At 49.1% G+C, this 22,183-nt stretch overlaps 1 protein-coding gene across 11 annotated transcripts in view; it reads right to left on the reverse strand.

The window, feature by feature from the left end:
* Positions 1-22,183, reverse strand: part of Nav2 (neuron navigator 2) — a 625,974-nt gene that overhangs the window by 224,625 nt on the left and 379,166 nt on the right. For all 11 annotated transcript variants that reach the window (XM_026777610.1, XM_005370351.3, XM_005370352.2 and 8 more), the window contains exon 2: positions 9,792-9,909. In XM_026777610.1, the coding sequence (XP_026633411.1) occupies positions 9,792-9,909 (118 nt within the window). The remainder of the gene's footprint in view (positions 1-9,791; positions 9,910-22,183) is intronic.

Below are 22,183 nucleotides of genomic sequence, written 5' to 3' on the forward strand. Positions count from 1 at the left end.
GTGCTTTGTATATGATAGCAGAGCACTGGTGAAACAGCACAGTACCCGGCACATAGTAGGTGCTTTGTGTAGCGTTAGTTTCATTCTAGTCTTATCCTGATGACGCCATGTGGGGTAGGCTCGGACACTCAGCTGGCTAGAGTTTCACATTGGAACCAGCCCCCATCTTGTGCCCTAAGCTCCCATATCACTGGAGCACAGCGTATACTGGGGTCTCTGCTCTCCAGCACTCAGTGTTGGCCTGACCTAATCTTACTGATCTCACATGGAACACCCCATCTTCTTGTCTCCCCAACCCAGACTTTGAGAGCCAGGCAGACTTGCCAAGGCTACATCTCACACTGTCTCAGAGCTCAAATATGCCTGCAAATCGAATTCCTCCCCCAATTCCCTCAAATTTCTCATCAGACTATTATGGATATAATAGCTATAACTTCCATAGCGAGGAAAGACTAAAAGCCATCTAAAAAGGATAATGGCATCTGAGCCTTGAAGGCTTCAGAATTAGCCCCCCAGCAGCTCAGATTATGCTTAGGTTTCTTCTTATATTCTAGCTCAAGAGAGAATCCCAAAGACAGAAAGCAAGCTAGGGGCACGAGCCAGCCTGGTTAATACAGATTTGCTTGATTCATGCATGCCAAAATGATTAGATGTGCAGGGTGGCGACCCACCAGGGGAATCTCAATCTTCAGAGATGGAGGCGAGGATTTTCAACTCTGCTTAAAGTCAGGATGCAAAGGAGTTTTCGAGAGCCTTAAGACGAAAGGAATATCAAGGAAAGAAGATGGCTGGGCACGGGACTCAGTAGCAGAGGACTTGCCTAGCAAGCACAAGGCACTGTGTCAGTCACTAGTGAGGGAAGGGAGAAAGGGAAGGAGCTGGTCAGTGAGAGGAATGGCATTTCTTTAGTTCATGAAAAAATACAAGTATTCAGAACAGGTTGCTGCCATATGAACCCCATAAGAAGAGAGATTCCCACCTGCCTTGTTTCCTACAGCAATCTCGGGGCTCGGGGCAGTGCCTAGCATAGTAGTCATTCAGTAAATATTTGTCAAACGGAATGAAGATGTGAGTATTCAGAACATCTCAAGGAAGCAAGGCTTTGCTGCGGGTTTGGAGGCAGCTGCCCCTTTGTTGGGAAATACAGATGGGCATACTGAAGATAGGAAAATAACCGAATACTCTCAACAGATGGCATTCCTTCACACATGGGAAATTAGGGCAAGCACAGAGGCTGACCACAGTCAGCTTTCCGATGTTAGAGTTCATGAGTGGTCCTGGTGGATCGACGGCCACGGCATCTCCACTGTATGCTTGCGACACCAGAGTTGTAAACCGCTGCTCGATAAATGCGCCTGATGCACGTTCATTTCACCGGGTTCTCATCAGAACCCACGTCACTGCCTCACCAGAGAGCAGGATGGGTACCTGGGAGGCTAAAGAGTTGCTTGGGGAATGAGTGGTAAGGAAGGATCCTGTTCAACGGAAATGACAGAGTTTGGTCTAACGACTCCTCTAATTCTCACTGGCAGTCTGTCACATAAATTCACTCACTCCGTCTGTGAGCTCAAACATCACAGCTCCTGTGACCCAATACTGCCATTCACAACAGCGCAAACAAACCCACGGGGCGCAGCCTACTTAGCGGCACTCAGAGAGTCCGCACAAAGACGCAAGTCAGAAGGCTGAGCCAAACTCAAATACTTCAAAGAGCAAGATTAAGTCTTGGGCCACCTAGTTTCTATTTTTATATAATTTAAATACTTCTTTACTTAAATCCCCAAATATTTCCATGGTTGTCATAAATACTTAGGAGCAACTGTGGTTCTGTTGGCCCTTCAGAGACAAACACATTAACTTAGGGCAGGGGGTCTTTGGTTGGAGCCCCAAATCAGATAATCAGAGGAGCACACACTTGTGTGCAGAGTGCTCAGCCACGAGTAAACTGGCATCTTCTGAGAACGATGGTAATGAGCTACTCCAGCACGTTCAAGACGCCCTTAACTCCACTAATGCGGTAAAGACAGCGGCATCAAACCCTGAGCCTGTTGATACCCCTCAAAGCACACAGCACGTTTTTACCAGCTTGTGATCTGACGTTCTTAACATCCCTGGCTACCAACCGACAGCCCAGGCAACAGGGAAGGATGCTACTGGCTTACATAGAGCCACACAGCAGCAGGTCACTGACAGAAGGGGGCCGTACATTGTCTGGACTTCTGGGGTAGAGGGGTCGGAGGAAGCCCCACATGAGTAAAGTCCGGAGTAGACAGCCATGCCAAGGGCTCCAATGCCTCAGTTCCACAGGAGTGGCAAAGCCTTACCCACGTGAGGCGCGAGAGGGATGGCAAAGTTTTCCTCAGTGGTCCTGGTGTGAATGTTTGTGAGAGCCCGTGAGATCTTCTGTTTCCAAGGCGCAGGTCCCCACTTGACTCCCCTTCTAACTCATCACCCCCATCCTTTCCTCACTCATCTGTTTTCTCTCTCCTCTGCCTCCAGGTCTTTCTGGTGTCTGCCCAGAGTGACAGCAAAGTAAACAGATGGAGGGCGCCCACCTTTTCAATGGACTCACCTAGCTTTCCTGGCCACGGCCAGTGTCTGGGCACGGCAGGTAACGAACGTGCAGCACATGACCCACGATGCTCATGCCAGCAAGACTCTGAGCACCGAGACCCACCCCTCTGCAACCAAAAGCCAGGTCTTCAAAGGCAGCGCTTCCTACCATGGTACGGCAACCTGGGGAAGCGAGGGTCACAAACAACCTAGCATTCAGAGTCGGGTGTGTGTGTGGGGGGGGGGGTGCCTGGGACAGAGCAACACAGGGAGAAAGTGTGAAGGTCCCTCTTGAAGTCATACATCTCATGGCACTTCAGAAATGAGCTGGTTCTGAGGCTGAGGCTCGGCATGCCCTGGGCTCTACCCGGGGATCTTGTGTAATGCTGCCCTGTTGACACTGCCCCCACCCTCAGCTTCTCCTCATGGGCTCCTCTGCCAGGATCACCTTCCCTACCTTATCTATCCATCTATCCATCCATCCATCCATCCATCCATCCATCCATCCATCCATCTACTGTTTTTCGAGGCAGGGTCTCTCTATATAGCTCTGGTTGTCTTGGAACTTGCTCAGTAGACCAGGTTAGCCTTGAACCTGCCTCTGCCCTGGGAATGTTGGGATTAAAGGCATGTACCACCACTGCCTGACACTCTCGCCTGCTTCTTGCTACCACCATCCCCCCACCACAGCTAAGCTGAGGTCCATTTTCTCTCTCCCTCCTCCTAGCCTTGTTTCATCTACATAGGAACACATTTTAAAAAATGAGTCTTACTTTATTATCCTTACTTTTGACACTCCTGTTATGCTCTCTAGGTGGTCTTGAACTCCTGGGCTCAGCCAGTGTCTACACCTTAGCCTAGCGTGCAACTGGTATTCTGCAGGCGTCCTGACACACCTGGCTTGAATCATTTTAGAGTAAGCAACACAGATCACATCTGGAGCCCCTTGTACTTCTGTGTGGATTTCCGAAGAACATTGATATCATCTTCCACGGTATAATCACAAAACTCAGAAAGTTTAGCATTTATACAACGCCAGGACTCCAATTTTGTCAACTGAATAAAGACTGCCCGAGAGGGCATTTTAGCCCCCTCCAAGGCTGCAGGCGGAGACCACACAGTCCACAGTTCATGGCTGTACCTCCTTAGTCTCCTCCATCCTGGCATCGTTTTCTCACTTTGTCTTGCAAGGCCTTGATGTTTTTGGGAAACACAGGCCAGTTTTGCTTTAATATTTATTTTTTTTTTAACAGAATGTTCCACAGCTTGGGTTTGTCTGTGACTTCTTGTGATTAGTTTCACGTGCTCCATCCCAAACCGGAACATAACTGAAGTAAGGTCTACCCTGTTCTTCCCAGGGTACCACATCAGCAGCCAATAACCTCCATCGTCCTCTCACCGGGGCTGCGATTCTGATCATGTGGCCATGATATGGGATGACAACCCCCTCCATAGCAGCTAGGGTTCATCTTGCATGCATCCTTTCTTTGCATGCAGCATATAAGATAAAACCTAGGTGCTGTGGAAGAGAGAGAGGCTAGTCCCGCCCTCACCGAGCCTTCTCCAGTTTCAGTCCACACTGAGGGCTTCATGGGAGGAAGGGTGGTTTATCAGTGGCAGCCTTCTCCAGTATAGTCCAGATCTCTCTTCTCCACTGCTGGGTTTATATTAAGTTTCCTACTCATTATCAGCACACAGTCCATATTTCACTCCATTGTTATAATCCACTAGTATCACCAATTCATTCCAGCACCCAGATCTGACTGTTCTCTGCAGTCCTGGAGTCTAGACGTGGTCCTTAAGAAACACTAAGGAGAGATTCTGCTCAGTGAAAAGACCACTGTGTGAATGCAGGCATCACCGCCATCACCAAGTCCAGAGGCAGAAATGTCATTACCAGTGTGACTGCATGCGGAAGTGGGGCTGATGTGGGGTGATTTAGTTGTGAGAACAAACTCTTCAGGAATGGGATGAGAGAGACCCTTACAAGACAGGCTCTGAAGAGCCTTACCACCACCACCCCCTCGGCCATGCCAGTCCTAAGTCCTCTCAGTTTTTACTGAACCTCACTAGGTGCTGGCCCCAGATCCAGAGCAGACAAAGCCCAAGACCACAGTAGGTGGAATGATGGCGGTCCTTCTAGTTGTGGCTGGGCAGCCAGGGGAAGAAGTATCAGAAAAAACTACTCTGCCAGGCAGTGAGGCACCCATCTTTAATCCCACCACTCAGGAGGCAGAAAGGCAGGGGGATCTCAGTGAATTTGAGGCCAGCCTGATCTAAAGAGTGAGTTCCAGGACAGCCAGGACTATTACACCCTGTCTCGACAAACAAAACAAAAACGACTCTGGAACATGAATAGGAACACAGCAGCTCAAGGGTAGCCGCTGAAGTCCAGCACAAGTGTGGCTGGAAGGACTCTAATTGTGGAAAATTGCTGTGTGGATATATACTTGCACACATGAGTGTCATATGCAAATACCTCTATATTTTGTCATAATGAGCATATAAAGTGGGGAACACTGACTTCAGAATTCAAGAGGAGGAATGCTGGATATAGTACACACCAAGATTAGAAAGTGGTGTTCCTCCCCTATCAGGAGATCCATTGGATAGTGGTGTGGCTTACATATGAAATTTGCTAGCCTGTGATAGCACAATTTTAATCCCAGCACTGTGGAGGCATAGGCAGGGGGGATCTCCATGAGTTTCAGGCCAGCCTGGTCTACGTAGTTGAGTTCCAGGACAGCCAGTACTGCATTGTAAGACCCTGTCTCAACAAACAAAACAAAATGAAACAAAAAATTTCCTCCACAGGCTCCTGTGTTTGAATACTTGGCCCCAGCTGGTACATTGTTGGGGAAGGCTGTAGAACTCTTAGGAGGTGGAGCCTTCTGTGAGAAAGTGAGCCACTGGGGGAGAGACTTGAACTTTGTAGTCCAAGACTGCTTTCCATTCTCCTTTCCTTCCCGAGTATGGATGCAGTGTGAGCTTCCATCCTCCTGTTGCTGCCACCACATCTTGACATGGTGGACTGTATCCTTTGGTAACGGTAAGCCACAACCACTTGCTTCTCCTTCCGGTAGCCTCTGCCCAGTGTTCCATCACAGCAACAAGAAAGCCACAAAGATCACAGGCGATCCTAGGGTTGCTGACACTGGAGGAGATGCGCTACCTTCACACTGCCCACCTTGTAGACCTCTGGGCATGCGCAAAGCGCGGCCATGAACCCAGGCACGCGCAGTCTGGAAAACCGCAGTGAGAAAGTACACGGCCTTCCTGGGGAAGCCCCCCAGCCAGAGCTGCCCTCTTCTGGAGCCTGAGGAGCCCCAAGGACTGCTGCTACATGGTGAGGATCCTTCACCCGAGACTCTGAAATCCAAACTGCGCACCAAAATCCAGAACTTTTGGAGCATCAACCTGATGCAGCACAGAGAAAGCTCCACACCATTAACCTTTTGGTTGCACACACAAAATTATCTAAAACACTAAACAAAGCTATCTTCAAGGTATGTATACAAAACACCTATGAAACATAAGATGTCTTGCTTAGACTTAAAATATTCCCAACATATCACATGTACATGGAAATGTATCAAAGTCCAAAAATCTGAAATCCAAACACATGTAAACCCAAGCCTTGGGATAGGAGAAAACTCTGTCAGTACTAACCTGAGCCTCCGGAACCACAGATCAGCAGTCTAGTTCCAAATGAGCCATTTATCTGAACAGACTCAGGAAAGCATCCGGTGCTCCTGGGCACTGATCAAACCGATCGCAATGTTTGGGAAACTGACAGTACACATCCTACCATGAGTCTCTTTTGAGGTGGTGGTAAGCATGACTAATCACCTCTGACATCCGACATCATCTTTCCTTTGCCTACTGTTCTCGACAACCGCTACGGATTGCTATCCTGGAGCACATCAATTTCACATGTTTCTTATTTGATCTGTAAGTTGCATTTCATGAAACGTCCATGAAGAACAGAAAACAAGTGTGGCTGACCCACTTTCAAGTCAGAGAATCAGCTGGGGAGATGGCTCAGTCAGTAAATACCTGACGTGCAAACATGAAAACCTGAGTTCAGATCCCCAGAAGCAACGTTAAAAAGCCAGACATAGTGGTGCGTGTCTATAACCCCAGCACCGGAGAAGCAGAGACAGGTGGGTCCCCCAATGCTCATTGGCCAGTCAGTCTAGCTGAATTAATAAGTGAGGGGGCAGGACAAAAGTCTCTGTAGTTATGAATATAGAAGAATAGAAGACCAGAGTTTGGTTCCCAGCATCATCTAGCTGGCTTACAACTGCTTTTAACTGCAGTGCCCTCTTCTGGCCTCAGTGAGAATGCACGCGCTTATGTTAATATGCAAATGTATGTACACACACATACAGAAGCAAAACATGAATCTTCAAGGAAAGTAAATAAAGGTGGAGTGTGATTAGGTAAGGTACCCTACATCGACCTTTGGCCTCCACGTGCATGGGCATATACATGTACGCTCACCCTATGCACACACTCACATACCCAGCGTTAACTAATATATACACCAAAACAACAAAGAGAGAGAGAGAGAGGGAAACAGAGGCACCAGAAGCAGAGTGAGGTCCTGCAACTGTGAGGCATTGACTAAGACAGAGAAAGAACCCCCCCTCCCATAGCATCCTTTCTTCATTTTCTCCCTTGCTGACGGCTGAAACCTGGGAGGGCTTCCAACAGGATCACACGGCACCACCCCGAGATATAGCTAAAGGAGGCCAGGTGCCAGCCACAAGCCTGCTGACCTCTACAGGTCACAGTTTCAGCAAGGATGCAGTCGGGTGGTGCAGAGGCCTCCAGTGATGTGAGCCCTGAAGACCCATCTCCATCCCCGAGGATGGCATGCGGTGTGCTGAGGTACTCAATAAATGGTCATGGAATGGAAGTGAAAGCCGTGTCTGCGCCAGATAAGAAGTCTCACACAAGCTCCTCAGCCTCACGAAGCCTCCACCACCCCGGCAGTAAAGTGGGAAATCTACTACCTACTTTCCAGGAGCAGAGGAATCTACACGAGAAAGGAGTCTTAAAGAATGTGAAGTGTGCAGTAACCAAGAGCAATGCAACAGTGTAGGTGTCCTCCCACCATGCGTGCAGGGGATCCATGCCTATACCATCCTCTCCCTGAGTGTGGGCAGGACCTGTAACTCAACCTTACAGAAGAGTCCATCCCACTGGGACAACTGCTCCAGAGACCGGCTTCCCTTGCTTGCCACGGAAGGACTGAGACTCCTGTGTGGCTAGAAGCTCGAAGAGCAGATGCTGGGAGGTTAGGGTGCTCTCCGGCTGCAAGTCAGCAAGAAGCCAGGACCCAGAATCCCACAGTGGCAAGGAAATGAGTTCTATCAGTAATTCAAGTAAGCGTGAAAGCAGACCCTTTTCCAGCGAGTTCCTACATGAGGATGTGGCCCTGAACATGCTGTGACCATAGCCTGACCTAGGTGGTGCATGGAAGCCATGAGGCAATAAAGATAAAAGGGTTTTTTTTTTTTGTGTGTGTGTATGTGTGTTGTGTGGGGTGGGGGAGTTATCTGTTTGTTTGATTTTTCAAGACAGGCTTTCTCTGTGTAGTTCTGGTTGTCCTGGAACTCATTCTGTAGACCAAGCTGGCCTCAAACTCAGAGATCCACCTGCCTCTGCCTCCAGAGCACTGGGATTAAAGGCATGTACCACCACCACCACCACCTAAGGCAAGTTGTTTGAAATGGCTGCCTCTGTGACAATTGGTCCAGCGCAGTGGCATTTCATTGGTATTTTAATAAATAAAACTTGCCTGAAGGTCAGAAAAGCAAAGCAGCCACCCACTGGCTCTTACCTCGACCTCAGTCTGAAAATGGCAGTCTACCTCCAGGAATCTCAGAAGGAGACTGAGACTTAGAGCTGTCTCCTCCCGTTTTATAATCCTCTCTAGTTCTGGGATTAAGGGCGTGCACCACTACCACCTGGTTTCTGTGGCAAACTAGTATGGTTACTGGGATTAAAGGTGTGTGTCACCATCCTTGCCTGGTCTGTAAGGCTGGATCTTTTACTCCTCTGATCTCCAGGCAAGCTTTATTTATTAAAATACGAAAGAAACGCCACTACAGTCCTACAGTCCAGGGATCTGGCGGTGGTGGTGGTGGTGGGAGCTCCAATATCAGAAATGAAGGCTAAGGTAGAGGGGATCCTCTCTCTCTTTCTGCCAGTGGCGGTACCCACTTTTAGCCTAGGCCCACTGCCTGTGGTTCTCCGGACCTCCCTGCAAAACATTAGCACAGCTTCAACCCTGAAACCCACTTACTTCTCATGGCTGAAGGAAAAGCAGCCTTTTCACAATAGCCAGAGGAGCTGGGGCTCCGTACGTTCCCTGTACCTTCTTCCCTGGCACGAGTGGGCTGCCACAACTGATGGTGACATCAACCGATAATGCTCACTAATAGACCGCCAAGGCTACAACTCTCAGGCAGGACTGCAGACTCAAGGCAGTGCCATGACCGGCATCTACCCACTGATACGCCTGCCCCTCCTGGCTCAGGTCCAAGGCGTGAACATTCCATTCTCCAAGCTCTTTTGCCCTGGTATTAAAACCAGAGACCACTAGCCATCTCTTGAGCTTTAGTTTTTGATTTCTCAGCCCCAATTAGGATTGACAGGATTAAACAGCCCTGTGTTTTCTTTTCCTTTTTGAAGTATGCCCAAAGTTTTCCAAAAAGGAAATGTGTGAGCTGAGGAAAGAGAGTCAGACAGGAGGCAAACACCAGGTACAGTGTCCCTTTCAAAGCCCCAGCTTTCCCTCCTCTGACCCTGGGCATTCTTGGCCCTGAGATAATTAAGGTGATTCTGTGTGATTGTTCTTCTTTGGGGAGCATAGGCTGGCCTCAAAATTACTATGTAGCCAAGAATGGCCTTAAAAGTCTGATCCTGCCTCTATGTGCTAGTTCGTCAAAATGGTATACTGACATGCACCACCGTACTGGGCTGATGCAGTGCTAGGGATGGAACCAGGGGTGTGCATGCTAGTTGAGCATTCTACCAAGCAAACCATACCTCTCGCCCTGCTGAATTTTATCAGAAAGAACAAGCTGGGCTCCACACAATCAGAATCGAAAAAAACAGAGAGAATGGTCAGCATGTGGGGGCAGAGACGTCAGGGGTTCCCATTTCCTCAGCCCACTGTACCGCTCTGGACTGTCTTGGTTAGATGTCAAAGGGAAATATGAACTTACCTACAACCTGGATGATCTGGGCCAGGAGCACGCCATCAGTCACATCTTGCTGGAGGTCCTTGATGAGGCGTTTGTGGCCAGATTTGGCGAGGTAATGATTGGCCCAATCGGTGTAGATCTACAAAAAAAAGCACACAGGCAACTTCAGGAATCTGGGGAGAGCCCACGACAGTGCCACAGTCACTGCCCTGCTGGTACTGGCAGCTGGTGAACTCCGGAGCCGCCAGAGCCATTAACATTCAGGGCATTGTGCTGGCTAGGCATTCAGCTAGCTGCAACAGTCCTGGTCTATTGAGAAAGCTGTGTCAGGGCCTAAGGAAAAGCTAAAGAGAGCATCAAAACATGCAGAGACCTGAATAGGCCAGGGGACAAGGAACTAACGGTTTGTCCCAGACAGCTTTGAGACACTGCAGCTCTGAACACAAGCGGGGCCTCTCTCACCCCTTCTCATCTTTTACACTTTATGGAGAAAACGTATGGGGAGGTTACCACCCAATGGGCCTCTTTGAACAGGCCATTTCAGGGCAAGGAGGGCTATTGAGCGAGCAGAGTTCTCAGGAGCCTGGCTCCCTTGTGAAGCAGCCAAGAAGGAAAGACAGAGTACTGCCATCACACACGTGTAAGCGGAGCTATCTGTGGCCTCGCCATCACTGAAGATTTAACCAGGCTAATTCAAAGCCAGCAACCATTCTTTACTGTCGTGATTCTACAGATAAGACCCAGCCAATTCCAATACCTGCTGTGGGACCTTCTTTCCCTGGAGAGATAGATGTCAAACCTTATAAAGGACCAGCTACAAAAGTATGAGTGTACCAGTGTCTAACTTGGAGAACCAGCGGATTTGCTGGGCTTGCTTACAGAACACTGGTGTTCTCAAAGCAGCCATGACTCTGATAAGGCTCATCTCTGCATGAAGACCACTTCCCCATGGCTACAAAGATGTTATCTTTCTGCAGAGCGTACACTTTAGCACCTCCCTTGGCCACAGAGCTACAGGCGATCGTGGAAGAATTATATACAACTGGCCAGGAGGTAGATAGGGAGCAGCTGGAATCTCAGCGGAGGGTCCAGAGATCCTCTCTCCCCACTCCTACATCAGCAAGCAGAGAGCCGATCTTGTGGGGCTCCTGTGAGTAGTCACAGAGTGCTCTCAAGAGGACGATGGCTGATATGCTCAGGGGGGCACGCTACCATGTCCTTAAATACATTAATGTGCAGAGTGGCCCAGAAGGCAGAAGCAGGGTGACCCATGGGAGAGCAGATCCCTTGGGGGGGAGGGGGTTGAGAACACCTGCTCTTCTACGTCACAGACTCCTCAGAGCAAAAGGGTATTTTCTTCTAAGAAGGGAAGCAACAAAAACTCATCCAAAGCCAGAAAAGACTTCCAGATATTTCCCCAACGATTTAGAGAGCTCTGTTTATTTCTGAGCTTGTAAGGGAATGTGGGGTGGGGATGGACACGTAGGTTCTTGCAGGTCCCCCCACCTTTCTCAGTGACATGAATGACAGCTCAAAAGAAAGAACACCATTCTCCCAACTGGTCAGAAGCAACAGGCTCACATCCAAACCTTCTCATGCCTACGCCCTCCACCAATGGGCCTGACTAAGAATTCAAAAAGTTTACAGAGTAGAACGTCAACTGACCCTGGCCTCTGCTCTCCATCCTTGAATGGAGGAAGCCTCACTTTGTTGGGAGTGCTGCTTCTAAGGCTTCTGGGGAAAACTGGGGTACAGCCTTTGTGGATAGGCAGCATCTCTAACTGCTCAACCCTGGGACACCCCGAGAAGCAACAAGACTGTACATTCTGGTTCAGAAGCGAAGGAAGCCACTTCTTCCTCTACCACTCACTAGACACTGCAGATTCCATTACGGAGCTCCACATGCGGACTGGAGGCTCACAGGAATCTGTTACTGAACAGCTTGGGGACCAGCTCTTACAGCCACATTTGACTCCTCCCTAGACTGCCAGTTACCTAAGACCAGAGAGAGAGAGAGAGCTGGTAAAGAAAGAGACCTTACACTTGCATTTTCTTGGTTTTCATTTTGTTTTGGGGTAGGTCTCATGTAGCTAAGACTGGACTAACACTATGAACTTCGGATCATCCTGCTCAGTGGTGAGAAGGCAAGTGAGCATGGTCACACATGTTGCTACACAGTTCTGGGAAGCAAATCCACAGCTTCATACATGATAGAAACCACTCTACCAATTGAGCTACGTACATTCCCAGGCTCATCTTCAGTGCATGTAATCCATATAATTTAATTCACTCAATTCAGAGAAAGCTAAGGGATGAGGGGCGGGGCAGCAGTCAGACAGGTACGGTACAGAACAGTAGCTGAAGGCTTACATCTGGCCCACAGGTAAGCGGCAGAGAGATTAGAGTTGCTGTGAACTTCTAAAAACTCAAAGCCCACCCCCAGAGACATACCTCCTCTAACAAGGCTACATCTCCCTTACAGTTTCATCAACCAGGGGGCAAGCATTCAAATATATGAGCCTGTGAGGGTATTCTCATTCAAACCAACACACTTAGCTTCATCACTCATAAAATGGAGACGACACCAAATATAAGGTGGTACTGGCAAGTCGCGGCCCAGACATGCCAGCGGGGCACCTGTTTCTGTTAGTAAAGTTCACGGGACACAGCCACATCCTTTTGTGGTCTCTGGCTGCTTTCATGCCACTAAAGCAATGCTGAGCGGTTGTGACAGAGATCTTCGGCCCACAAAACCTCAAATATGTGCAACTTGCTCCTCCTAATAGAGCGTGCCAGTCTGTGCTCCCAAGAGCAAGTGAGCTGACATGCCTGCACGGAGCAGAACACTCAGCAGCAATCACTATAATCCGGCCCAGGAAAACTCATCAGCTCTCCTGTCTCCACACTGCTGCTATCTGACCCACTCGGGGCTTCCCTGGCTCCACTCCAGGGCCTGCCCTTCCATGAAATCACTCTTAGTTTCCTGATCCAACCGCCAAGTCCCCAGCACCAGACGTGGGCAACCACCACATCTGGCCCATCTTCGCATGTCTGGCAGAGCCTCTCAGAGAAGTTGGCACATGGCAGGAGGCCATTCTGTGCCTGCTGGCTCAACCTGAATGGAATGAAAAAGAGCAGGTCTTGGGAAGGTGATTACCCATGCAAACTGAGGATATGGGGTCTTGGTGAGTCTTCAAGCCAGAATCTCTTTATAAATTAAAAAGAGGTAAGGAAGCTGGAAAGACGGCTCAGATTAAGGGCACTGGCTGCTCTTCCAGAGGCTGGGGGTGGGGTTAGATTACCCCATATAGTGACTTAACAACCATCTGCTACACAACCTCAGCTCCAGGGAGTCCAAGCCCCTCCTCTGGCCTCGGCAGGCACTGCATGCAAATACTGCACATATATACAGGTAGGCAAAGCACACAGGTACATTAGAAATGTTTTGTAAAGAGGAGAGAACAGGTATAATGGCTATTCTTGGTTGTCAACTTTACTATATCTGGAATCAGCTAAAACCCAAGTAGCCGGGTACACCTGAGAAGGATTTTCCTTGAAGTGGGAAGTCCCACCCCAAATCTGAATCTTGTGAGGTCCACCTTTGATCTGGGCCACACCTCCTGCTAGCAGCCTATATAAGGACATGGAAGAAGAAAGCCGACGCCTGCTTGCCCTTACTCCTACTGGCAAATTCATTCCTTCTCTGGCATTAGGGCCTATTTCTTATTCTTCGAGATCCCAGCATCTACTGAAGAACAGCTGAGACATCCTTCCTCCTGGACTGAACAACTACTGGGATCCTGGACTTTCTATCAGGAGAGAGCCATTGTTGAGCCTGTAAGACACTCTAATAAATCGTATGTATGTATGTATGTATGTATGTATGCATGTATATAGATAAATGATATAGATAGATGATACATGATAGATAGATGATAGAGATAGATAGATAGCTAGATAGCTAGATAGCTAGATAGATAGATAGATAGATAGATAGATAGATAGATAGATAGATAGATAGATAGATAGATAGATTGGATAAATACATTAAAGGGAAACTAGCCCACTGAGCATGTGACTCTGGCAGGCCTTGCCCTTCTCCCCTGTAGCCGGGTGGTAATGGCACATGCTTTTGATTCTAGCACTCAAGGAGGCAGAGGCAGGTGGATCTCTGTGAGTTCGAGGCCAGTCTAGTCTAAAGAGTGAGTTCCAGGACACCCAGAGCTGTTATACAGAGAAATTCTGTCTCGTGGCAGGGATGGGGAGGAGAATCTGGCTGTAGGCAGGCAAGCTTGTAAAGCATATTCTTAATTAATGATTGACTGGGAGGACCACAACTGTGGATGGGGGACACCCAGGTTGTTGGTCTCAGGTTGAGCAAGTCATGGGGAGCAAGCCAGTAAGCAGTACCCCTCCATGGCTTCTGCATCAGCTCCTGCCTAAAGGTTCCCACCTTTGTTTGAGTTCCCAACCTGACTTTCTTCCATGCTGGACTATGATGTGAAGGTGTAAGCCAAATAAACCCTTTCCTCCCCACCTTGCCTTTGGTCATGGCATTTCATCACAGCAACAGAGCCCCTAACTATCCATACCGGACCAACTCCTTAGCTTCAGCAATTCTACAACACTGGCTTAAAGTGTGTTTGGAAGTTTTCAAGCTGGGGAGAGAACCTGAGGCCTGGGTAGCCAAAACCATGTCTCCAAGGCTCTCCTTCTCCCAAACTATGGGTCTTGGAAGCGACTGCTGCTTTTTGCAGACGTTCAGTAATCCTTGCTTGGCCCCAAGAGGGGACCTTTGAGTTTTCAACACAGCCAAGTTTTAGTGGGAAAGAAAGAACAAAACCACCATCCCCAGTTGGATTTCAAATCACCAAACTAGTCCAAGGTAAAATGGCCCCCAGGACAGTCTCAACTGGTGCCCGAGCAGACATCACTCCTCCAGGTCACTGACCTCCATGTCCCAACCCTCTACCCAAAGCTTCTTGCGTGCACAGGTCATGTTCCTAGAGAAGTCTCTGTCAACGTAAACAGGAGAGGGAAGGGGAGGAAGAAGGCCCAGGCAGCAAACGGGGGCTTTCTACAGACCCTGGCAGGATTCCAGAGTCAAGTTCATTTGCCCCTCGCACCCTATCAGTCTCTGTCATTGGAGTTGAAACCCAAAGGGGAGGCTTTTGACAATCAGTGAAGTCAAGGATCTGATTACCAGACGACACTGGCACTGTGTCTCTAAGTTTGAACTGCAATTAGCTCTCAAGTGAGGGGAGGCTGTTCTGTAATGAGGAATCCCACAAAACAAACAAACATACAAAAAAAAAAAAACTGAACCAGCCGCGTGGTGGTGGCACACGCCTTTAATCCCAGCATTCGGGAGGCAGAGACAGGCAGATCTCTGTGAGTTCGAGGCCAGCCTGGTCTACAAGAGCTAGCTTCAGGAGAGGAACCAAAAAGCTACGGAGAAACCCTGTCTAGAAAAATCCAAAAAAAAAAAAAAAACCTGAACCAGTAGAGCTAGAATGGAGGCACAGGGAGCAGGCTAGAAATACAAGCTGGGGCTTCCCACAGAAGGCAGGGTACCAAGAGAGCTCTTCCTGGGAACTGGGGTAAGAGGTGTCTTGGAAGGAAATATCAACACTGAGCCTGGTGATCAGATAGAGCAGTCATCTGACATCTGCAGCTGCTCCCTGCGCGTTCGCTGTGAAGGAGACACTGCTGTCTGGCTTTGGGTCAAGACTTTGGTCACACTATCAAGGATACATGCTTCCCTTGCCTTAGTACTGTGCAGTCAAACGTCTTGGTTCTGATTACCCTGCACAATGAAAATGATCGCGTACCAGTTGATGGCATGTTCTCACAGGTTTGGGCTATAGCAAGGCCAATGCTTAAAGGGAATAAAAATGCGAATTTCTTACCCAAGGTAAGGGTGACACATGCATTTCTGCACTGCCAGCCGAACAGAGAGAAAGGGGCTGAGCACAGAGAAGCATAATCTTCTGTTTGGGGCTGTGCAGCACAGTGGAGCTGGGCCAGAACACCAGCTCTGCTCCCCGGTTGCTCATTAGAGTTCTCTTCTGCCCATTGTTCTTAGAGCAGCCTGATGCCCAAGCTCCATTCCCATCCTGGACATGTGATACATCACTCTATTCTCTCAAAGAGAATATCTGCAGCCTCAGATGGACATGTGGACCAGGTCCAGCTACATTTAACCTTCCCAGTTGTGGGTCCTTCGGTGGATCTTGTACCCTCTGGGCCTCAGTGTCCCTAACGATGCAGCTGCCACACAGGTGTCTCAGACACTTGATGAAATCACATATGTAACCAGCTAACACAGTGCCAGTGTCTGGCACCCTGTACTAAACACAAAGCTGTTGTTAACACACAAGTCAGATGCTGGGCTTTAGAGGAAATGCCATTTCTGGTGGCAGCAAGAGGCTCCTCTTCTAGAACCTCACGGTTTTTTTTTGCTATTCAGATGGCAATCTTTCCAAAGAGATTACATTGAGAACTATAACAGAGCCTGCTTTTAATTGCCACAACACACCCAGGGGCATCACTCCGAACACAAGGTTGTTGTGATGTACCCTGGGATGCCCCTAGGGCCCTTTAAGTAAGACAGACTCTCCTTTAAAGACTGGCAGTCTTTGAACATCATGTATCGCGAGCAGCCTGGTAGGTAGAGGCCTACCACCCTAGCAGTGGGGAGGCAGAAACAGGAAGACAATTTGAGGCTAGCCTGAGCTATATAGTGGCCTATCTCAGAAAAAAACAGAGCAGGAGTTTCTCAGTGTCTTGACATGACTTAGGCTCAAGGAAAACACACAGGTGGGGAGACCCTATAAGCCTTAGGGCTGATTTAAAGGCTTGACTCCTCTAGTGTGGGGACCCCACCATAAAGCTGGACTGGAGAAGCACTGAGATGTGACTGGGTTCTCTGTACCCCCCGACTTGAGCACAGGTGCACTCTACTGCCAGCCTCTGCTCCTGGGGTACACCGAATAGAGCCAGCAAGTAGCACAGGCATGCATCCCTGTCTGGACTCAGAAAAAGGCAGCAGGTGTAGGATGGCACCCTCTGTGTTCCCCCCTCTTACCTGCAGCAATCTTGCCTACATCACCACCAAATACATTTACTCCCACCACCCACCACCGTGCATGCCTTACTTCCCGAGGGAATGCATGCAAGCACAGAGCAAGGCACTGGAGTGGCATGGCTGTGTGTTAATGTTGACTTTAGTCTGTCACCAAGAGCTGGGCTTTACCTGAGGGCTGCACGTGTGCCTCGGTGCACTGAGCAAACACACCATATGGACACTTGGCAAGCGAGGGATTCCTTTGTTCTCATCTTGCCTTTGAGGAAGGTATCATTTCTCCCAAACTAAGATACTAAGACCTTGTGACCGTGAACTTTTACTGTCAACTGATCTGGAATCACCTAGAAGACACCTGTGAAGATCTTCCCACGGGGAATTAGCTAAGGAAGAAAGATTCACCCCGAACGTGGACAATACCATCCTATGGCCTGGTGTTTCGGGTTGAATGAGAAGGGCAAAAGGAGAAAGCAAACAGAATGCCTGCATCTGTCTCCCTCTGTTGGAATTTATAATAAAATAGTCCCGCAATAGCCCGTATCTAGTACCGGAGACCACACCCAAAGTGGGCCAGCATCCCAAAGGCCATTAGCTGAAGGAGTTCCCATAGCATCCCTCTGCTTCCTGGCTGTGGACCCCAAGTGATCAGCTGCTCGGACTTCCACCATCACCATTCTCATAGTCAAAGACCCTTCTTTCAAGTTGCTTTTTGGTGGGTATTTGGTTGCACTCTGAGAAAAACTACTAGTATAAAAGCCAAGGATTTCCCCAGTGCAGAAGAGAGTGGGCAGAGGTGGCTGGGGTGCCTAAGGGCCAGGCACCATTTGTGAGGGGCTCACATTGAAGCCACAGGCCACGGGGGGTCACGTGTCATGGCAGTGTGGGAAAAGCTGTGAGAGGGGATGGTTGCATAATAGTCATCACAGTGCCGCCCGTCCCTGGGAAAGGGGCCGGACACTTGTCACTGTATACTGACAGACCTATCTGCACAGGGACGCTGACACTTCCCATGTCACCAAGGAATCAAGCAAACATAATTTCACAACGGCATCAGGAGAACAAGAATAGAAGGCCACTATAACACACGGGACCTTGGCAGAGCTGTGCTCAGGGGTAAAGTCCCCCTTGTCTGTGGGGCCAGGCTGACTTAGGACACTGTGCAGAGACTGCTGAGGTTGGGCCTGGGAAAGCCCCAGAGTCACACAATGGCAGCATTGTATGCTGGGAACATGAACAAGCTACAGGTGAGTGTACACAGCGACTCCACAAGTTTGGAAACCCTGCCTTTGGAAATAAATAAGAAAATAAATAAACAAACAAAGCCAGGCTGCTGAAGGGAGGGATGTGGGAGGGACTGGCCACATCTCAAGGATGAACAGGTGGGTGTCTGCTTCCTCCCTGCCCCAGTTAATCCACACACAATGCCCAGGATCATCCTCCCTACACTCTGCTCTCCCACAGCACCTGCTGCTCTTCACCACACTCCCCAGGATTCAAAGCGCTGGCCCACTCACTCACTGGAGCACAGCACCGAGGTATCAGGGGCACATGCCTCTACCCAGGCCTGCTGTGTGCCAGCAGTGATTGTCGTCTCATCTGCAACCCTCCCCACTGCAGGAGGAGCGGTGGGCAGGAAGTCTAGTTGGCTAGCCTGAACTTTCTGAACACCTGAAACACTTCCTGGCACATAGCAGGAGATCGTTAAACTGATGTTGAATAAGTAACTGCCCCGTGTCTCCAGCAGCTTCACTGGGGTTGCGATCACCAGAACAAGCCTTGTGTGTGTCTATGAAGGAGTTTCCAGAATGGCTTAGACGAAGAGGCTCTGAATATGGACAGCATTATTCCACGGGCTAGGGTCCTGGACTGAATAATACCGAGGCTGTGAGCGGAACAGGGTCAATTACTCTCTGCTTCCTGATCTGGATACAATGTGTCCAACTGCCTCCTGCCCCTGCCCTAGAGAGCTGAACCCTCCATTGTGAGCCCAAATACATGCTTTCTCTCTGAAGCTGTCATCTGCTTAGTCACAGCCATGAGAAAAGTAACCAATATAAAACAGGAAGAAAAAAAAAAAACAATCAAAAACAGGCTCTGAAAGTCATGCTTACTCCAGGCTCAGGCAGCCAATAACAAGTAAAACTCTGGTTGCCGGGCGGTGGGAGGCAGAGGCAGGCGAATCTTTCGAGTTCGAGACCAGCCTGGTCTACAAGAGCTAGTTCCAGGACAGGCTCCAAAACCACAGAGAAACCCTGTCTCGAAAAAACCAAAAACAAAACAAAAAAACTCTGGTTGACACAGGAAGTTCAAAGGTAAACTGAGTCTCCACATCTCCCAGGGCCTCCTGGGACGGGCAAAGAAGGCTACCTAAGGATGGATGCTGGAATTCTTAGTGGATACTTCTGAATAAAATCAGGTCCCTCATCGACCTTAGGCTGCAGATAAGAACAACAAAGTCCAGTGGCTCAGAGAGCCAGTGTCACCAAACAGAGCTTTCCAAGTCTCAGCTCCCTCTTCCTCCATCCACAGGGTGCCAAGTTATTTGGGTGATTCTTCCTCACCCGCCATTGTGATGTAAAGGCTGGGAGCAAGCCCTCCCAGCAGGTGGCTAGGGCAGCTGCCGAGGAGCAGCAGACTCCTCCCTTGAACAAACACCAACCGACCATTCTGGCAGGGCGGCCACACCTAAGGGTGGTGAGAACCCAGACACAGCGCAAACCTTTCTGTATGCTACCAGACTGTCAGGCAGGAGGTTTAGCTCTGGGAGGAGCTGACAAATGAAACCCCCCCAAAAAAGGAGAGATAAAGAACAATAGGAGACATTGGTGCGCTCCAGTTGGGTCAGCTCAAACTGGCTTCAGGGAATTCCTTATCAGGAGAGCAGGCGCAGAGTGCTTTCCCCAGTGAACTTTTCAGCCACAGGCATACTTAAATCCCTACATATGGCCTTAATCCTTATGCACCGACTTGGACTGAATTCTAGGTACCATGGTCTTCCTAGAAGAATACGCCCCTTTCCTTGAAAGTACCTGGAAGAGAGGCCAACAGGGACAGGAGATATAAACCCCAAGCCCACCAGGCCACCACTGCTAGGCTCAGCCCATTTTCCTAAAGAGATGACTCAGTGGTTAAGAGCATTTGTTGTTCTTGCAAAGGACCCAGGTTTGGTTCCCAGCACCCACATGTCAGCTCACAACCACCCTTAACTCCAGTTCCAGGGGACCCAGCACCTTCTTCCGGACTGCATGGGCTCTCGGTGCACATACATGCATGCAGATAAAACATCTATACACATAAAATAAAGTTTTTGAAAAATTTTAAAAAGAAAGCATGCCTGCTATATCATGGCCTTGCAGGCCCTCCTCCTTTTAGTTGCAAAGTAATTTATGGTTCTACCTAATATCTGCCTCATTGGCACCTAGCCCAGGCCAAGGTAGATCACGTGGTATAAAGCCCCCCCCCCAATCTGTTAACAGCAGACTCCCCCTTTGCTCTATGAATTTGAAGGAGAGGCTCTCTTGCCCCTATAAGGTCACATTACGGCTGCCTATGGTCATGATGCTGTTGTCTCTCCTGATACCCCAGGGACTGAAGAGTTAGTTAATTCCTTCCTTCAGGGCCCCTGTCATGTTATACATCTTTCCCAGTGAAGCTGCTCCTAGGATCTAAAGGCCTGCTATCCTGTTTTAGGGCCCCATTTTGAAGTAATTCTGAAGGGTTATCTCAGGTCAGCTCCTTCCCAGGAAGCAGCATTTTATTTATTTTGAAAAAAAAATTAGATCAATTTATTTTATGTGCAAAAACGTTTTATCTGCACATCTGTATGCACACCAGAAAAATGCATTAGATGCCTGGAACATGGTTATGAGCCGCCATGTGGATTCTGGACACTAAGCCTGGGTCCCTTGCAAGCACTCTTAACCGCTGAGCCATCCCTCTATCCCTTCAGTTTAAGTTGTAACATACTTTTTAAACTGAAACGCTTGATACTGATGCTTTGTGACCTTAGGTAAATCACGTCTCCATGAATCTCAGTTTCCCCATCTGTATAGTGGGATAATAGTCTTAAATTACACATGCCAAGGGATGCTTCATCATGTGTAAGGTGCCTAACAGAACTTGGACCTTTAACTTCTAGTTCCTCTTCTTGATTGCCATCCTCCAGCCCATAAATGTCGAGGGTTCCCTTACACGTGTCCCTCAGCAGGTGTTCCCAGTGGACAAAGGCCTGCAGTGGGGGGTAGGGGTGTTCTTCTACTGGGGGAGTCTTCTCTAGCCCCCATTCCTGCAAATGCATACTCTAATCCTGCTCACATCTTGGCTGGAAAGCCAGCAGCAGCCCTCTTAACACCTGACAGAATTTTTTACTTCATCCACGTGGCCAGCAGTTAGGAGTCTAGCCAGAGTAAAAAGCAAATCTGCATCTCAAATATCAGGGCACCATGGACTCCACAGGCAATCCTAGCCCCAGAGTGACTTACTGGGGAGGGGGCCGTGAGCTAGAGATAGACGTGCAGAGACGGTGCGGGAGGAACACTGGGGAATGTTCAGCTCTATCAGAGTGTGGGAAAAGACTTCAGTGGAAGTGGGGGGGGGGTTGGGATGCACGGGTGAGGTAGAAGACTTTGTTGCCCCTCATTTGCTAAATCTCAAAGTCCCTCAAAACAAGTTATTTCATGCGCGTTAAGCCAGGCAGTCACGGAAGAAATGCCCGGAAGGCACTTTGCTGAGAGGCACTTTCCAGGACCCACCTGATCACGCATGTCAAGAGCACAGTTAAAAAAAGAGCAGTGACGGAGAAAGGTAAAATTTTCTGAGACCTTCGGAAACCGGCTCACTTAGACATTATGCTAAAATCATGAACGTTTACAATTAAATTACATTTTAAGGTGGTAATGAAAACTCAGAGCCCAGTATTTCACAAGACTTACTGTTTTTGAAGCTCCTGGGGTCAGCAGCAGGTGCTGCTCTCCTGGCTGAGTGGGAGGATTCACCCTGAGGGGGCCCGGCAAGGGCTGCCCACAAGGCATCTTCCTTGAAAGCCAAGTGTGGGCGGCGGTGGAGTGACCGAACACAGGAGGGGCGGAAAAGGGGTGAGTTATTGTTTTCCCTCCTCCCACCCCAAGAGGGAGATTTGTTTTGTAGATGAAGAGTATGAATATGCAAATACAAGGGAGAGGAAACTAAGGAAAGGCTTCGCATGAGAATTCTGGGAGGGAGGCGGGGCTTGGGACTGCTAGCCGAAAGGGGATGCTGTGTGATTGGGGCAAAATGGAGGGTACCCCACCAGTCAGGTTCTTCCCAACCTACTCTTTCCTGGACAATCTTT

This window comes from Microtus ochrogaster, unplaced genomic scaffold, assembly GCF_000317375.1.
Source record: "Microtus ochrogaster isolate Prairie Vole_2 unplaced genomic scaffold, MicOch1.0 UNK76, whole genome shotgun sequence".
Lineage (NCBI taxonomy): Eukaryota > Metazoa > Chordata > Mammalia > Rodentia > Cricetidae > Microtus > Microtus ochrogaster.